The 17,240-nt window shown below is 40.0% G+C and overlaps 1 protein-coding gene across 1 annotated transcript in view; it reads right to left on the reverse strand.

Moving 5' to 3' along the window:
• PCNX2 (pecanex 2) overlaps nt 1-17,240 on the reverse strand; it is a 224,881-nt gene that overhangs the window by 2,120 nt on the left and 205,521 nt on the right. Inside the window, exons 29-33 of the mRNA XM_073338102.2 lie at nt 10,955-11,099; nt 8,934-9,164; nt 8,232-8,506; nt 6,695-6,879; nt 257-705 (exon numbers count right to left, since the gene is read on the reverse strand). Of these exons, the coding sequence (XP_073194203.2) occupies nt 257-705; nt 6,695-6,879; nt 8,232-8,506; nt 8,934-9,164; nt 10,955-11,099 (1,285 nt within the window). The remainder of the gene's footprint in view (nt 1-256; nt 706-6,694; nt 6,880-8,231; nt 8,507-8,933; nt 9,165-10,954; nt 11,100-17,240) is intronic.

The raw sequence follows: 17,240 nt of genomic DNA on the forward strand, positions 1-17,240 counted from the left end.
AGGAAGGAGACTGGCTGGAATCAAAAGTTAAATCATACACTCAAGTAGCCAACCAAACAAAATACTAAAGAGCACACACACATTTTCCCAGGGGAGAGACTGAGAGAAAGAAAGAATAAACTCATGTGACAGATGTTGGTCACATTGCTTAATGCACTCCTGGCAGACGCTTGAATACGACAGTGGTGAGGACAGCATAAGAACATGAGTAGAATAGAACAGAATTATAGCTCCTGCTAACATGACTCTGCCTTACCCGTGTTGCTTGGCTCGCAGCTCTAGCAGATGGACCCATGGTAATGTTGACACTGCTGGATGACTGGGTATCAGTTGTGTTTCCTCCATCAGCAGCTGAGAGCCCAGAAATCACCAAAGCACTTGAAAAACTTCTCTTGCCAAACAGAAGGCTGAGAGTAGAGCTGGTGGAAGAGGCCAGACTGGACCTGAGCATTGCTCCAGCTCTATCCTGGACAGTCAACTGGCCGCCAGCAGGAATGGCAGGGGTTTGAGAAAACACAGATGTTACAGAGTTGTGGAAGGACAACTGGTTTCTGGAAAGCCTTTGGACAATTTCATGGGCAGATATGGAAGCTTGGATAATGGGCTGGTAACTTTCAACAATTGGTTCAGAATGACTTGAAACAGGTGGCCTCTGGTTGAAGGCAGCATGTGTCTGAACAGACTGACTCCTGAATTTTCTTCTGCCTTTAAAAGAGAGTAATAGTTTTCTTTTAAATTATGTTTTCAGTTACATACCATCAAAGCACACATATTACTGTTCTATCCTTTTACTAGGGTATATTTTACATAGTGTTCTTTATCACACATACACTTTTATACTGTGGATCTAAACACTTTACAAACAAACATTCAGCGAATCAAAGAAATTAGAGATTGATAAAACCTATGAAGTCATTTGGTTCATCCCACTGGCAGTGCAGAATGTTTCAGATCTTCTAGTGTCTTTGATGGGAGCAGAATTTGATCCTTTGTGAGGAACATAAATAATATAATTATTAAATCCATTTCACAGATGAATAAATGGAGAAACAGAGAGTGAGATTCCCAAAGAGACTTGGGTGTGGTGATGCTGGGTGTCACCATGCCTCACTTTCAGGTGTCTAGAAAATCACTGTAATCCACAAAGTCAGAGTCTGATGCTCAGGCTCCCTATACAATGAATAGGGTACTTCAGCATGGTATTCACAAAAGCCAGCATGCTAGGTGGCTCCTCGCCTAAGCTAGCCAATGGGAAATGCCAAAGCAAAGGCTGTATTCTAAGCCCACCCCTCTCAGGGAGTTTGGTGCCTAAGGGCTGAAGGGAGGTATCTTCCTCTGCTTGGGATTCTCAGCTACAAACCTTCTCTTGGTGTTAGGTGCCTCCACCATTCCTACCAGAAGTGGAGGAGGCTCTCCCCCAACTTTTAGCCCAGCTGTTAGAGTACTTACCTAGGCTGTTGGAGACCCTTAGGATATGAGGGGATCTGATCAGGGATCTACCACCGCTCCGATGCATGCCCTGACCACTGAGGTATGGGATATTCTGATGTGGGGCTCCCTCAGTTTTTCTTGTTGAAGCTGTTCTACTGTGGAACTCTTAAGTACCTAAATCCTTTTTTGAAAATGAGATTTAGGCTCCTGAATCAGTTGGGCATTGCAATGCTGAGCACAGCAACATCCCAATACCTCTAAAAAACTCAGACCGAGTGCCTTAGAAAATTCTACTCCTAAAGCTTTATATAGTTTAATTGCAAAAAATTGCAAATGAAAATAAAGGAAGGTTACACAGAATTACCCTTGCGCTTGGGGACTAGGAATGTGAAGACGCTTCCACCTCAGTGTCAGAGGGCAGAGTATTTATGACAAAGGAAGTTGTCTGAGGCCAAGAATTTAAGAGGAAGAGACCTTTGTAGGGGGCAGATTATTCCACATCTACCTACTGCAGGGTTTTTGCACCATCCTTTGAAGCCCGTGGTTCTAGCTACTGTCAGAGAAAGGATACTTGTCTAGATGGACACCAGGTCTCAGCCAGTCTGGCGATTCCTATGTTTGTACATAATTCCAGATATGTCCTAATGTTTACAACCCAATACCTCACACTCACAGCCATCACCCACATGGCCAAAAGACTACACGGGACTCCCGCTGGAGTCCACCTCTGCTCCTCCCTGATTGGACAGAAGGATTGTGACTGAGCAATGAGAGCCACTTAAATGCAGAATTGATTTATGTATTTTTTATTCTTGTATGTTTGCATGTTCACAGAATAAAATAATAATAAACCCCACCCATAAACCACTGAACACACCAGATACCTGCTTGTGGACACAATCAGGTCCCCAGATCACAGACAGCAGGTTGGGACACACAGCAGGCATCTAATATGCTTGATGCTTCTCTGTATTGATGCTATGTCAAACGCACACAGAGCACCTGTTCACCTGAGTGCAAGCCTGGCATTCCATAGCCAGGAAACCCAAAATGTTAACATATGCTGGTACTTCAATGTCATAGCCATAACTGTGGGTTTTAAAAGGGTATTAATATTTTTGAAAACAGAAAACCTGTAAGACGTAACGATGCAGGCATGAATTTTGCCTTTCAGGGATTCCTAGGTTGTTAATTTTTTCCCCCAGTTCATGAATCAGGAAGGGGGGAAGCAAAGGGGCTGAAGTTCCATTATAAGCAGCAAATTCCCTCCCTATCCGCTGGCTGGCTCCTCCTCTCTTTTCCATATATAAAGTGGCAATAACATGATGGAAGCAGCTTGAACTGGAATAAAGTCTAGTTGGCCCAGCAAGTAGTGAGCAATTTGCCATACCATTTACACCACATTATTTTTACTTTTATATTCAGAACAATAAAAAGTACACTTGCAAAAATGGCATACTGGGCAGTGGCCCCTGTAATAAAAGCCTCATGACTCCCACTAAAGCTAATGCAGCTAAGCCTCATGCACTGATTCAGAAACGTGCCCATGGATTCTCCGCACTTCAGATGGGATGGCTGGGGAGAGTGTTAATGGTAATTAAAGACAGGCCTGAGCTGCAAAGTTTGGAGCTAGATGTGGTTCTGATTTTCCTAAAGATCCAAAGTGTTTGAACTCTGGGGTTTTGGTTAAGCCCTATTTCTAGGTCAGTTGCCTATTTTAATGTTATCTTCTTAAAATATAAAGGACAGATATGAATTAAGAACAGAGAGGCTGTGACGTGTTAAGTTCAGTCAAATACAGACAAACATCTGTTCACGATTTAAACTGCCAAGCTGACCGCTGTCCAAAAATATTCTATATCCATCCCAAATTCAGCAGTTACAGTGCTGTGGAGTAGACCACCCATATCGACACATAAATAGCATAGCCCCTGGAAACACTTTGGAAACAAAGGCTGTTCTATATGCTGTATTGTAAAGACAAGACCCGTTTTTTGGTGCACCCAACGTATTTTCAGTGCTCCTGATTTTCCTCATTTTTCTGTAGGGCTGTAATTGCATTTTGCAGACTGAATGGCACCAGCCAGTAAAGTGAAATATTAAATTAAGAAGCACTAAATACAGTTGGTTCATAAATTGTAAGGTCAGAAGGGACCATTGTGATCATCGGGTCTGACCTCCCGTATAACAGGCCATAGAACGTCCCTGAATTAATTCCCGTTTGGATGTTTTCCTAAAAGATGTGCTCTAGTTCAATCTTGATAGAAAAACTTCCAGTGATGGTGAATCCTGCATAACCCTCAGTAAGTTATTCCAATGGTTAAATACAATCACTTTTAAAATGTGTCCCTTATTTCTAATCTGAATTTGTCTAGCCTCAACTACTAGCCCTTGGCTCTTGTTATACGTTTGCAAGAGCCTCTGTTTTTAAATTTCTGTTCCCCATGCAGCTTTTTGTAAACTAATCAAGTCTGTTAAACTAAAAAGTTTGAGCTCTTTGAGTCTATCACTAGAAGGCATGTTTTCCAATCATTTAATATTCTCTTGGTTCTTCTCTGAGCCCTCTAATTTATCAGCATCCTCCTTGAATTGTAGACCTCAGAACAGGACATAGTATTCCAGTAGCAGCCACATCAATGCCAAATACAGAGGTAATATAACCTCTCTAATCTATTCTCATTTATACATCCAAAGATCACATCTGTCTATTTGGCCACAGCATTACGTTGGGAGCACATGTTCAACTGATTATCTACCATGACCTCAAAATCCATTTCAGAGTCACCACTTCCCAGGATAGCATCCCCCACATTCTTTGTTCTTAGATGTGTGACTTTACATTTGGCTGTAGGAAAATACACATTGTTTGCTCGCACCCATTTATCAAGCAATCTAGATATCTCTGTATCAGTGACCTGTTCTCTACATTATTTACTACTCCCCCAATCTGTGTGTCATCTGCAAACTTTATCAAGTAATGATTTTGTTTTCTTCCAAGTAATTGATAAATATATTAAATAGTATAAGACCAAGAACCAATCTCTGTGGGATTCCACTAGAAACACACTTGCTCAATGACGATTCCCTGTTTACAATGACATTTTGAGACCTATCAGTTTGCCAGTTTTTAATCCATTTAACGTGTGCCGTGTTAATTTTGTATCTTTCTAGCTTCTCAATCAAACTGTCATACCGTATCTGTCACAGTTCAGGGCAACTGCACCTGTATTTCACCTCTATGCTCCAACAAGGGCACCCACTCTCAGGCTTCTAGCTCCCCAGCCATTGCCTTTCTTGGGTGAAGACCCAAGTCTCACTCCCTTCTGACTGGGGTATTTCCAGTTCCCTGCCTTCACTATGTTATTCGCAACAGAGAGAGGCTGCCCAAGTGCACAGGGGGATTTTGCTCCAACACAGGAATCAAAAGCAGCAGTTGTAATCTTACAGTATAATTTATATTCATGGCAAGATTCGCTCCAGCCTTGTCCATTATTTTTAATGTAAGAGCCAATAGATATAACAAGAAATGAACAAGTATCCTGTTCCTAGTTCTCTGCCTTAATTTATAACCTATAGCACAACTGTGATGTACAGTCAATTAACTCAACCTTTCAGCAAGTCCTAAGCCCTCAGAGATATGAGTATGACTTATTTTACACCAGTTTTATAATTTTACACCAGTATTTCCAGCGAGCAGGTAGTTAGCCCTGCCTTACAGATCATCACAAATCTAAAATAGTTTTTGGTTCAGAATATAAGTTCAAAGCATGGTTTTGTTCATAAGTGATGAGGACATGAATTACTCCATATCAGACTGACTGGCCAGGTCTAAATGTTGGCTTTTTTCTGATGAATACTGTATTTATATAATGGAAGCTACACTAGAGAAACAATCCCACGTGCATTAGTGATCAGGGAACCCTCTTGCTCATATAATTCAGGACATTTTGTTCGCTTTCCCCAATATCTCCCATTTAGCAATTTAGTTAAGAGTTTGGCACAATTTTAGGGTTAGAGTTCCCAATAAACAGTCAAGGCACAGGGCTCACTGAATTCACTTTTTAACTACTTCCCATCTGTGTTCGAATTTCCACCATTACAAAAGGCATCTCCTGGTCCAGGGATCTAGCATTCAGTAGTTTGTCAGTGGGGACTCAGGTAACTTCTTTGATAGCCATTCTGCTTGTCCTATGCCCTCCCAATAACCCTCCTCTGGAAGAATAAGTCAGAAGGTCACCCCCTAAACATGCCTGCTTAATAATTTGCTTGGAAATTAGGGAAGTTGAGATCTCTATTTCTTATATTAGGATTTCCAGTGGACATTTCTTTTGTTCTCATTCTGGCCCCTTTTGCCCTGCTCAGGTGTTGCAAAGGTGTCAGAATCTGATCATAGCTAGCCAGAAGACAGTTCTCCTAGTGAAAGGGAACCCTCTGTATAAACAGGGGAACTGGCTCCTGTGCTCATTTGCACTACTAGTATATGAGACAAGTTGGAGGTAGGAAGGGGGTGTGGCTAATGTCATATGGTCCCTTAAGATGTGGACTGGTTCCCAAGATCAAGAAGCTGTAACCCTAACCAGCTCCTTGACACAACTCTCCTCTAATCCTCTACACTGAGTGGATCTCAGACAGAGGCGAACCTGGACCATGATGTCACTTATAATTTGTTAAACTTTTCAAAACACTGTATTTGGTATGAAGTGGAATAATTTGGCAAGATCTGGGCAGCATCACCATCTTTACCAGGCTCATGCATCCCATCCAGCTCATCAATAAGTTAGCCCATCACTCTGGAATTAGTTTCAGAGCAAAGAAACTCTGTTTTTATTTTGGTTAATTTCTGTGAACATTCAAACTCAATTCAGCTCCAGCAACTACATTCCTCCCTGTCTCCTGCTGTCTTCCTCTCTTTGATAATGTAATATAAATCATGAGAAGGTGAAGAGTGGACTGTGTGTGCTGTCCTCAGCTTTACCAGAGCACATAAATATAGGAGTGGCCTAATAAATGTAAAATTTGGTGAGTTGAGAGCTGTGAAGCTTTTCTGAGGTCAGAATCACCAGCAGGTGTAGTAATTTGAATCACAGTTTATATAGTCTGACTCCACAGAACCTAGAATTTTAGATCATTGTTCCTCTAAGTACTTGACTGCATAATGTCCTAAAGCTATCAAATAAAACACCAAACACCCCAGTCACATCTTCCCTGAGGAACGACAAGCCTAAACAGACAGGTAAAAGAGCTCATATTTTGGTATACATACCTGCGTATTGACGGAAATCTTGTGAAGGCGGCAGCATCTGGGGGGATCCATTTCTTGTGTGTTGTGAGCTACTACTCTGGCTTGAATTACCTGCAGAATTGTTGCTGGATGAAGACCCACCTCCACTATCCACTTCTTCAATGTTGTTTCCACTGTTGTGACTTGCATGACAGTCCTTCCGCATTCTGTTTGTGAGATGAGACACACTATCAAGTAATGTGGTTTATTAGAATTTGTGCGGCCAACATTAGAGAAATTCACAGTACAAGTGAATAGCTGTGCTCCGACCAGCTCTCTAGGTGTATTCAACAGGCAAATAACAGGGCTCTGACAGTTTTGAGGATAGTCATTATATTACATTATAGTTATGTTAGAGGTGGGTAATTTGGTTTAGTCAAAATAAAAAGCAATATAAAACTCCATTCATCGCTCAAACCAAATCCATCTTGGTAGGTGGCCTTGGAGCCCTGAAACCCAACAGCATACTTAATCCAATGTCAAATTGCTCCCAAAAGGCGAATCTTTATATGAAGTAGCCAAGTGGAATGCTCTTCTCTCCCAAATCTCATATGCTCTGGAAATAAAGTGCACTCTGGGAGATTAATATACAAAGCAAACCCCAGAGTGCAGGTTAGAGCAAACAGGGATGAAGTGATGGGGGCAAGCAAACCAGGGTCCTGTCCCTTTTCTACAGCCATGAAAGGAATGGAGTGGATGGCAGGTCAAATGCACTATTCCTGCATGAAGAGTGCTTATAAGAGTGACAGAAGAAATATGTGAGACACAAAGTTAATGGGGAGAGAGCGAGAGCTATTGGGGTTATATATCCTGAAAGTTGGGGCCTGATAGTGGAGATTCAATAAAAGGTTAGACTGTGTAATACTGTCTGATTTTGCATTGTCTGGTCTTGCAGCTTTGACAAGTGACAAAGTTTCATAGTGGCATAATTTGATTGGATATCCTGCAAAATTTGCAGTATTTGGTAACATATGCAAGCTATAAATCATTAATCTTTTTGTATTTTTTGTTATTTGTTTCTTTATGAAAATTACACACACACACAAAAGGTTTGGTGTATTTTGGATAAGTATCAGAACTTGGGAATGCTGGTCTGACCCAAACTGCCAGAGCTTTGGAGCATAACACCTATATTCATGTTTCAACTTGTTCAGAGTCACTGCAATGTGGAAAATCTATACTGCTATTTACAAAAAATAAAAGGCAAAATGCCTTGGAATCATTTTTATTTAGAGAAATCACTCTTTTCTGAATAAGATCATTGTCAATAAGGCTAAGGAGTATGATGATGATGCTGTCTGGATGACAGAGGACTGTACTTGAACGTCATTAATGGAGCTCAGAGTTTTATTTTCACAGTAGTTGGGAAGCTATTCTATATATTTAGCTACGGTTGCACCCATCAGGAAATAACAATTTTTCCGACAGAGTGAGAAACTCTCTTAATAGAAAATAACGTGATTGCAGACTTTCTCCCCTGCAGATCATAATACAGGCTGAATATTGTCTAACCACCTACCTTAACCACTTGGATCTGAACCATGTTTTAATGTTGTCCAAACTGATAGGTCCACCCCAGATGTTCATCAGCTGGCTGTGTGTCCCTATGTATGATGTGGTTAATGGGGAAACATACATTGGATATCCCAGTGGCTGATCACATGAAGAGTTAATCAAGTTCCTCAAGACTTGTTTATTGTTCTGGATACTACCTCGCTCTGGATTACGATTGCGCAAAAAAATTAGCTCCTGTTGCTGCCCAGCCCAAAGCCCTCTGACACATTCCTTGTTTACCTACAGTTAAATAGAAAAATATGGACCATTGAAAATGTTTTCAATTTTAAAAAAATACTATGATGGGTGTATAACCCAAACAGAACTGTACTTTGCATTTATATAGTATCAACGAGTCTCAAGAAATTTTACAAATATTACTCAGATAAGCTTGAATTTTTATTTCAGATGAGTAAACAGAAGGACAGAAAATTTAAGTGAATTGACTCTGGCCACACAGTAAGTCAGGAATAGAACCCATGAGTCCTGGCTCCCAGTCCCCTGCCCCAACAGCCTGATCAACCTCCCTCTCTTAGCTAAACCTACTTATTCAACAATGGTATCCAGGTCCCAAGAATTCACCAAGTGAAGACTGCCTGTTTGTGTAGTGCCCTAAACACAGATGAAATAATACAAATCTGAAATACTAGAAAGGTGTCTTTGGTACCTTGATAACTTTGAAGCTCAGGTAACTTTTGTGGAGCATAATAACTTTATATTCATCTGTTCCTTCATCCACTATATGTCTCAAGGTGAGTAGCTCTTCTTTGTTAGAGAGTACAGCTCTGCGCCAGGCAGGGTCACCCTCATGACAAATTACAACCTTTTCCTCAAAAGACTGGATTGCCTCATACAGAACTGCAGGGTCCTCATACTCATCTGGACAGGTGAACTGGTCCTGGTATTAAATGAAATGAATATTACTATGGTCAGACAGTTCCATGAAAAGAGAACCGTTATTGATGATAAACTAGTTCCTGCTTTCATTGAAGTCAGTGACAAAGCACCTGTTGACTTCAGTTGGAACAGGTTTGTGTCTATAAAGACTACATTAGCGATAACACAGGGAGAGGGTGGGGACTGGATGAGGGAAAAGGAATGGAACTGTTAACACCCTAGTACTATAGAGGGCTACATGAAGAAAATGTTTGTATGATTACAACTAACTTACAGAGTATCCAGCCTCTTTACTTGATAGACACGAAGAATGGCAGTTTAACCACTTTTTTCTTAAATATGGAATTGAAATAGATAGACCTGCAAATTCTTTCATGTAGGATGTGACTGAAATAGAACAACCTGTGAAATGTACTTTAGGTGGAACTCCGTTATTTATTAAAAAAACAAAACAACCCCTGCACCCCCCCACAAAGCTGAACAACATTTAGAGAGATATCACATTAATGTGCTGGATCTTTATCTGATACAAAGTAATACTACCACTGTTAATGTATGGAGACAATGTCAGTGAAGCGTGGGAGTTCATATGCTTTATACAGCAATTTTAAAAACTTGTTTATAGCTGTTTTAAAAGAAAAAAAAAGATTTGTTCCTGTCTAGCTAAGACATTATTAATATTCCCTTATAAGTTATCAGTGTGTAACTTAACAGCATCACAACTCCCCCTCATCTCTCTCCATAGTATCCTTTTAAACTTTTAGTGTCCCTTTGATCTCTAGGCTCACAGCCTTGGCAAAACGTATGTGTAAGTATGAGATGGAGCCTGCAACTCGGCCACTCTTTGCATTGCCCCTGCGCAAGTGTTTGATGCAGGGTTGCTTATCTGTAGCCATTGGGGGTGCATTCCTGGTTGTTTTTCCAACAGCCCCCTAGCAAGCTAAATCAATACATCCATACAGGAAAGTCTAATCACCCAATATATCTATGCAGTAACTCACTGACCCAGTTACATGCAGTGTTCATAAAGTTGCTATTGATCAGTATTCTTAGATTATTACATAGCAGCTCCACCATCCACTATATTCACAACACATATAGACAATGCTATCTATTAAATAACATGTTATATAGAACAAAACCTACTGTATGGTTAGTTTACATGAACAATAATCTGCTCTGAGTTATACAGATGTAAATCTGGAAAACTGCAATGAGCTCAATGGAGACACTCCAGGTTTACATCTGTGTAACAGAGATCAAAACATGGCCCACTGTCTACATGTTCAGAAACCTCATGGTATAATCAATGAAACAGCTGTGCCATTTGACTGATAAGAAGGATCTTAAGCCTTCCAAACAATTTTCCCCTCAACTACATTTTTAAAAGACAACAATATCAAATCATTTCTTTCTTAGCACATAAATGGTTAATAAAATAGCAATCAAATTCATCTAATTAAAAAAATATCTAGGAATCAGTCTTGTAGTTCCTATGCAGGTAAAACTTTGACTGAAGTCAATGGGAGTTTTGTCTCCATGAAGATCAAGGAGTCTGGAATATAAATGATTTAAAATTGAGTGTGTGTGTGGAGGGAAGACAAAGAAAAAAAAGATCAAATGGTGAAATGTATGCCAGACACATACAATCGTGGTCTAAGCTTTTCTATTTTTGTCAAGCAAGCTATTCAGAATAAAGCCACAACTACAACAATTCCTCTCTCATTTTATTTTGGGCCAGTTTCAGAGCTTTCCTGCATTTCCTTAGGAAAACATGTACAATACACCTGCCTGATGTAGCTTCAGGGACATTCTGACTGCTGGAGCGACAACCTTATGCAACAGATCCATGTCTGCAAACACCCATTCATCTTTTGCTGTAACTCGAAAGTCTCCTTTGAACAGAGCATGGAGTCCGTAAAGAAAGGAATCTAAACTGTAAAACAACAACATTAGTTATTCCCAGAACAACAGTTTCGTATTGAACCAATCATTGCAAATAGTTTTCCATTTTCACAAGTTCCAGGAGTTGATAGCATTCCTGAAAAAGTGAGAAATGCTACACGTAGTTCTGTTTAGAAGCTGTGGTTCAACTTTAACTACTTTCTCCTGCAGCTTGCACAGTAAATGAGTGACTTCAAAATGAGAGTAAATTGGATTGCAACTACTAAACAAGTGCGGGTGCTTACTAGTAAGGTTTTTAGGTATATCTTGGGCTGATCATCTGACCTACACCTAGGAGAATACTCCCATTGATACCAGTGGTCTATTTACATGAATATACATTGCAAGATTGGGCTCCTTATTTATTGACCTTTAAAATGTATCTAGTGCCATTAACTTTAGTGGTTTGCACTGGCAAGGCACAGAACTTTAGATATAGATATGCAGATGCCAACACAGCTGCACAAAATACTTTCAATGAAGCCTGAAACCTGCCTGGTTTAGGGTTTCATTACAAACCTGAAAGTTAAACCAGGCATGCTGTAAAGTGCATTAGGATTCATGAACATTTCAAGGAAATCTGGTAACAGTTTTGAGGAAACTTTGGGGTGTTTTGCATTGAAATAATAAAAACTACACTGTTCTGTGAGGTTTTGATAAGAAACCAGATGGAACTTGGTGCTTCTGACTGAGCTTGGTTTGGAGGTTCTGAGTTTGCTTGGGCTTGACATACTCAAAGCAAGATGCATGGGGTGCAAATTCAGGAGATCAAAACCAAAGAAAATGTTTGCACAGACACCTGGGAGGCAAAACTACTAAGTTCAGCTCTAATGCTTATCTAACACCAAAAGCTTCCCAGGACTATAACAGATGTTTACAAAAAGTTTGTATTTTTAATGAAAATGACTTAAATTACAGTCCTAAAACTATTCAGAAAAAGCAGGCCATGGTGTTCAAGAAAATAGAATTAGACCTTGGGACATCTGTTACAAACCCACAGGACATTGTTTAAACTACCTGACATGATTTTATTCACTTTTACAAGAGTGAAGTTTTTTTTACATTTTAAAGACTCTTATGAGAAAAGCAATAAGATCTTAGAGATTTCCATTACCATCCAGGCTTTCTCCAGAGAATGTGTGAGCTCTCCACTTAATTGAGCTTTTGTAATTATTTTAGGAGAAGGAAAAGGGGAAGGGGCGGGGTGGAAAGTAATTCTCTTTCCAAGGGAGAGAACAGGGAGATTAGGAAACTGCCTGGTCTATCTTCAGCTGCAATACATTTCTAATTTTGGCCTTAGTGGGTAGCATGTTTTAAAAACTGTAATAGAAAGATATAGGCTATTACCAGCTGGATACCAATTTTGTCTTTAAAGGTGCTGTGTAACACAAACCAACTAATCAGCATGAACTGAAGCATACTGCACGTAGACTGAAAGGCAGAGACCGGTGTCACTGCTGGGAATGTTATAAATACAGGCAAGCCCCTCTGAGTTCTTCATTTACATATGGTTATGAGTAATAATAATAATACAGGGTGGGATTTTTTCAAAAGGGCCTAATCGAATTAGACACCTAACTCCTTTTGACTTTCAATCAATCTCACCCAGAGTTTGGAAAATGCTAACATCCTGGTTTGTACCTGGGAAATCAGTATAAGGAACCAGTTTAGAAAACAGATTAATGTGTATATCCAGTCTAGACAAATACATGTTTCAGAATGAGTCATATTTACTTAAAACTGGTTAGAAGTCCTTCTGCCTGCCTGCCTGCCCACCCGCCCGCCAAGTCACCCATTTGAACAAACATCCAGCATACAACTGAATCCTCACATGGAGAAATTGCTATTGTATTTTATCCTTTTACAGGATAAAAATTAAGAAAAAGCTACTAATAATGAGATTCTATAGTGTAGTTTTTCTAATGCAAAAACATCAAATCTGCAGCAGGAGGTTGTCTGGGATGGGAGAAGAGTAGACAGCACAGTGAACTGGTTTTTCATGTCCAGAGATTCAAGTCCAATTCTTAAAATCGCAGCTGATGAAGAGTTTGCATTCTCATCAAAGACCCTTAAAGACATTTGTGCATGTTACACAATCTAGTGTGAGTGGTAACACCTGCTAAAGAAAGGTCCAGGATTAGACTGGCTATGGATGTTGCAAGTAAGAATTCAACTGCATCAGCAGAGTGGTGAGTGGAAAGCTTGCATAGCACCTGCTCTCACTGTGCCTGGATTTAGAAAGAACTGTCAACCTCCATTGTGATGTATACTAAATTCATCCACCAAAACTTCCTAAGAACCACTACTGCTATTGCAAAGGAGATCCATATCACGAACAAAACAGGAGTGGTGGAGAATCTAGAGGACAATTACATTAAATATTATATATCATCAAAACATAGGGCTGGAAGGGACCTCAGGAGGTCACCTAGTCCAGTCTCCCATACTGAAATAGGATTAAATACACTTAGACTACCCTGATGGATGTTTGTGTCTATTTATCATCCCTGACAGATTATATATGTCTCCTGAGACAACGGGATGAATTTATTCTAAAAAAACAAAAAAATAAAAACAAATTTAAACAAGTTTTTTCTTATGCTGATCATAATTAGACGTGGTACATCCTTCCTCTAGTTGGACACAGTCTCAATTCATCACTTCCATGTACCATATATTTATTAGTCAACACAACATGCAGCCATTGTTATTTCTCGCATTAACATGCTCTGTATTGAAGACTCACATGAGATTATCATGAAGCGATAGCCAAGTTCTTTGATTTCCGACCTCTCTCAGGGCTGGGTTTAGTTTCTTGGCCCAGTTTTAACATACACATTTTAGTATCTCTGTCGTAGTTATTAGTTCACACCAAACCCATCTGGCTACAATAAACTTTCATGCCAAAGAAATTACATTTACTAAATGGAGATGTAAATGCTACATATGGCACTGTTTCTAACCCTATTAGGTAAAAGCATTAAAAACTGATGTCAATTAAATTAAAGACTATTCTAGAGAATTATAAAATACTTAGGACTGAACTGTCCCTTAAAGTGTGCCAGTGAGGAGGGGATTAAGAGACTGGATAATCTGCCATGATGGCCCCATAGTTATCAGAGGCAGGGCAACCAAGCCAAAGCAGAATTGTCCTCCTTTTCTCTGAGTCTAGGGCAGACATTCTACACAAACAATGGTTGTGCGTGTCCACACTACTTTTTGTTCTGAAAAAATACCTTGGTGTTGCTAACACTGGATCTTCCGCACTAGTGGTAGCAATTGTAGGAAAGGTAGTGTAGACAGGGCTCTGGACAGCCACCAGCATTTTCACCACCGTGTCATGTCACTCTGCTCGGCAGAAGTCTGTATGGCATGGTGGTAAAAAAGATGCTGGTACCTTGTCTAGATTAGGGGAACCACTATTGAGATGGTAGAAATGCTTGGACATTCCTCAGTCTAAAATGCTATTACAGATAGGACTCTGGGTTTATTGTGTGGGGATGTATGGAGCCAAAGGAGGACAAAACTTTGTTCCCCTGGCAAACCCATTTCTGGCAGACGTTTTAGAGGGAGTCACTGCTCCTCATTAGATACCATAGTGTTAGGTAGTAGATTAAAACCTAAGCTAGTTCCAACTCGCACCCTGAGCATTCTACCCCCTGAATGGAGAGGGGAACACAGGCAATCAGCGGTCCATACTGGCTCCTGGGATGGTGAGGGCAGGTGAGAAGCAACAAGGAGGGACAAGCCCTCTGCCTGCGTTGGTAACAGAATTTTCCATTGAGCCTCAGTGTGGGCTAGTGTCTACTTGTGGACTCTTCAGACTTCTAACAAGAAGGAAGCTAGACAGAGACAGGGAGATGGAGAGTTTAGCATTTATCTGAGTAAGATATTGACTCTGGTTTCACCCATTATGCTGTTGGAGTAACTGTTTACTGAAACCTGAGACTCCTTGCTTCCTCGAGAATTCTACAGATTGGTGATGAGAGACCAGATGGTAAATATATTTGAGAAAGAGAGCAAGCCCCAATAAAAACATCACACTGAAACCTTAAGAACCCAGTTCCTCAAGAACTCAGAATCCTAGAATATCAGGGTTGGAAGGGACCTCAGGAGGTCATCTAGTCCAACCCCCTGCTCAAAGCAGGACCAAAGCAGAATCCATGCAGTTCACAGACCATTCCGAATGTGCTCTTTGCAAAGTCACAACACTACCCCATTGAGGAGACAACAGCTAGGAAATGCCAGAGAGGAAGCCACATGAACTTTCCCTAGTAAGTTACTTTTCCTGCAGTCTTGTTGCAGGAGGAGATGCTTTAGCCCTAGATTTATATGAGGATTTCTGTCCCCCTGTGTGATAAAGAAAGGTTCCCTTAAATTTTACAATGATCTGTATGTCTTAGCTGACACTGGGGATATCTTTTCTGTTGTGCTAGACACATTTACGTCTATCACCTGCATGGGATATTTTGGATCCTAAAATATTATTAGCTAAGGGCTTACTTTGCTTTAATGAGTATATGTAACTCCCATTTGCATTCATGGGAATTGTTCACAAACATCTATGATAGAATACACACATCCTATAGATTTTAGACAAAGAATTTGTGGATTAATTTACTTTACAGTTTTAACAACAGTAAAAGTTATAATGGTGAATATTCAAAAATTCCGTCCCGTTACTTTCTGGAACCTCAAAGTTTCATACTAGGCACATTTAAAAAAAAAGAAATCTGCATGTATTATCATTAGACAATATATTTTATCAACAGGGACTTAACAATTATTTGGTAGTATCATAGACAGAGTTATAAAAACATCATGGGCCAGATTCGTCCATCATTTATACAAGTGCAACTCCTATTTATCCCAATGGGAATATACACAAATGTAACAGATAGCAAAATGTGTCTCCCTTATTCTGTTCTGTTTAGTTTAAAAACATTATCCTCTACTTCTTATCATATCCTTTCTTCACTTGTCCTCTGCACTAGACCTGCACTGTCCTTTAGGGTAATCTCATTTAAAGCCTCAAGAGAAAGTAGATTAAACTGAGAGAAATCACAATGATACACGCACTAAAAGAAATTTAGGACTGAACTCTCCCCTTGCACCAGTCCAGAGCTGGAGCATAGCAAAGATGGGTGTGCTGACAGTGAGCTGATCATGGCTCCCTGATTCTGCTCTGTTCAGCCTTGGCAGACAAAGCCACAGAGGGGCTGCTTTAATCTACCTGTAACATCTTTAAAGGCATAGTGGAGTCTTGCTTCATTGTGCCTCCCCTCCCCTACCTCTTTCCCCCTTATGATAGGCAGTGCAGCCCAGATGGGGAAGGAGGCGGTGGTGGTCACAGATCATGGAGCAGAGCCAGCTGCCTCCACCAGCTTTACTGGAGCCAGAGATTCCCCTGCACAGAGGAATTCTCCAGGGGCAATCTCCAGCTGGGTGGAGTAATGCAGCACAAAGTGAACTCTGCAGACCCGAGAATCCCTCAAAGTTCGAGGAACCCAGTTAATTTCAGGGCTATCTCATTTCTTATTTTCTGGATTACAAAATACTGTTTTGTTTTTCTTAATCTTCAGCAGATATCTGGTCCTCACAACTTCTCCAAAACAATGACACTTGGGGACTCTTTACTGGAAGACATTGACATATCTGGAATTTTTCCAGAGTCCAAATTTATATTAAAGATTCTAAAATGTAAACTTTTTTTCTTTTTGAAGGATTAATGAACATATTTCTTTCTTTTTTTAACTCTCATACACAAAACCCCCTACACTAAATGAAAAATGACATTTACACCTGAATAAACTAATGGTAATATGATGTCATTCTTCAAATTACCCTGCTGAGATGTGCAAGATGCTGCCTAAATACAATTTAAGAGCATATGTGATTTGTATAGCAACGTTCTGATTCCTTAATGAATAAATTTATTGTATAATCTAGTATTAATTCTGGGGTTGTAATGACATTTACATGAACAGGCACACTGAAAAATTATTTACATACATTATATAAGAAGATTTAAAACCTTGGTTTACACAATAACATTTACTGATTAATAGATTGGACAAAAATCTTGTGTAAATGAGTGTAAATTGATAGTTTACATCCACTGTGTAAACTTCCA

This window comes from Lepidochelys kempii, chromosome 3 (genome assembly GCF_965140285.1).
Source record: "Lepidochelys kempii isolate rLepKem1 chromosome 3, rLepKem1.hap1, whole genome shotgun sequence".
Classification (NCBI taxonomy): Eukaryota; Metazoa; Chordata; order Testudines; family Cheloniidae; genus Lepidochelys; species Lepidochelys kempii.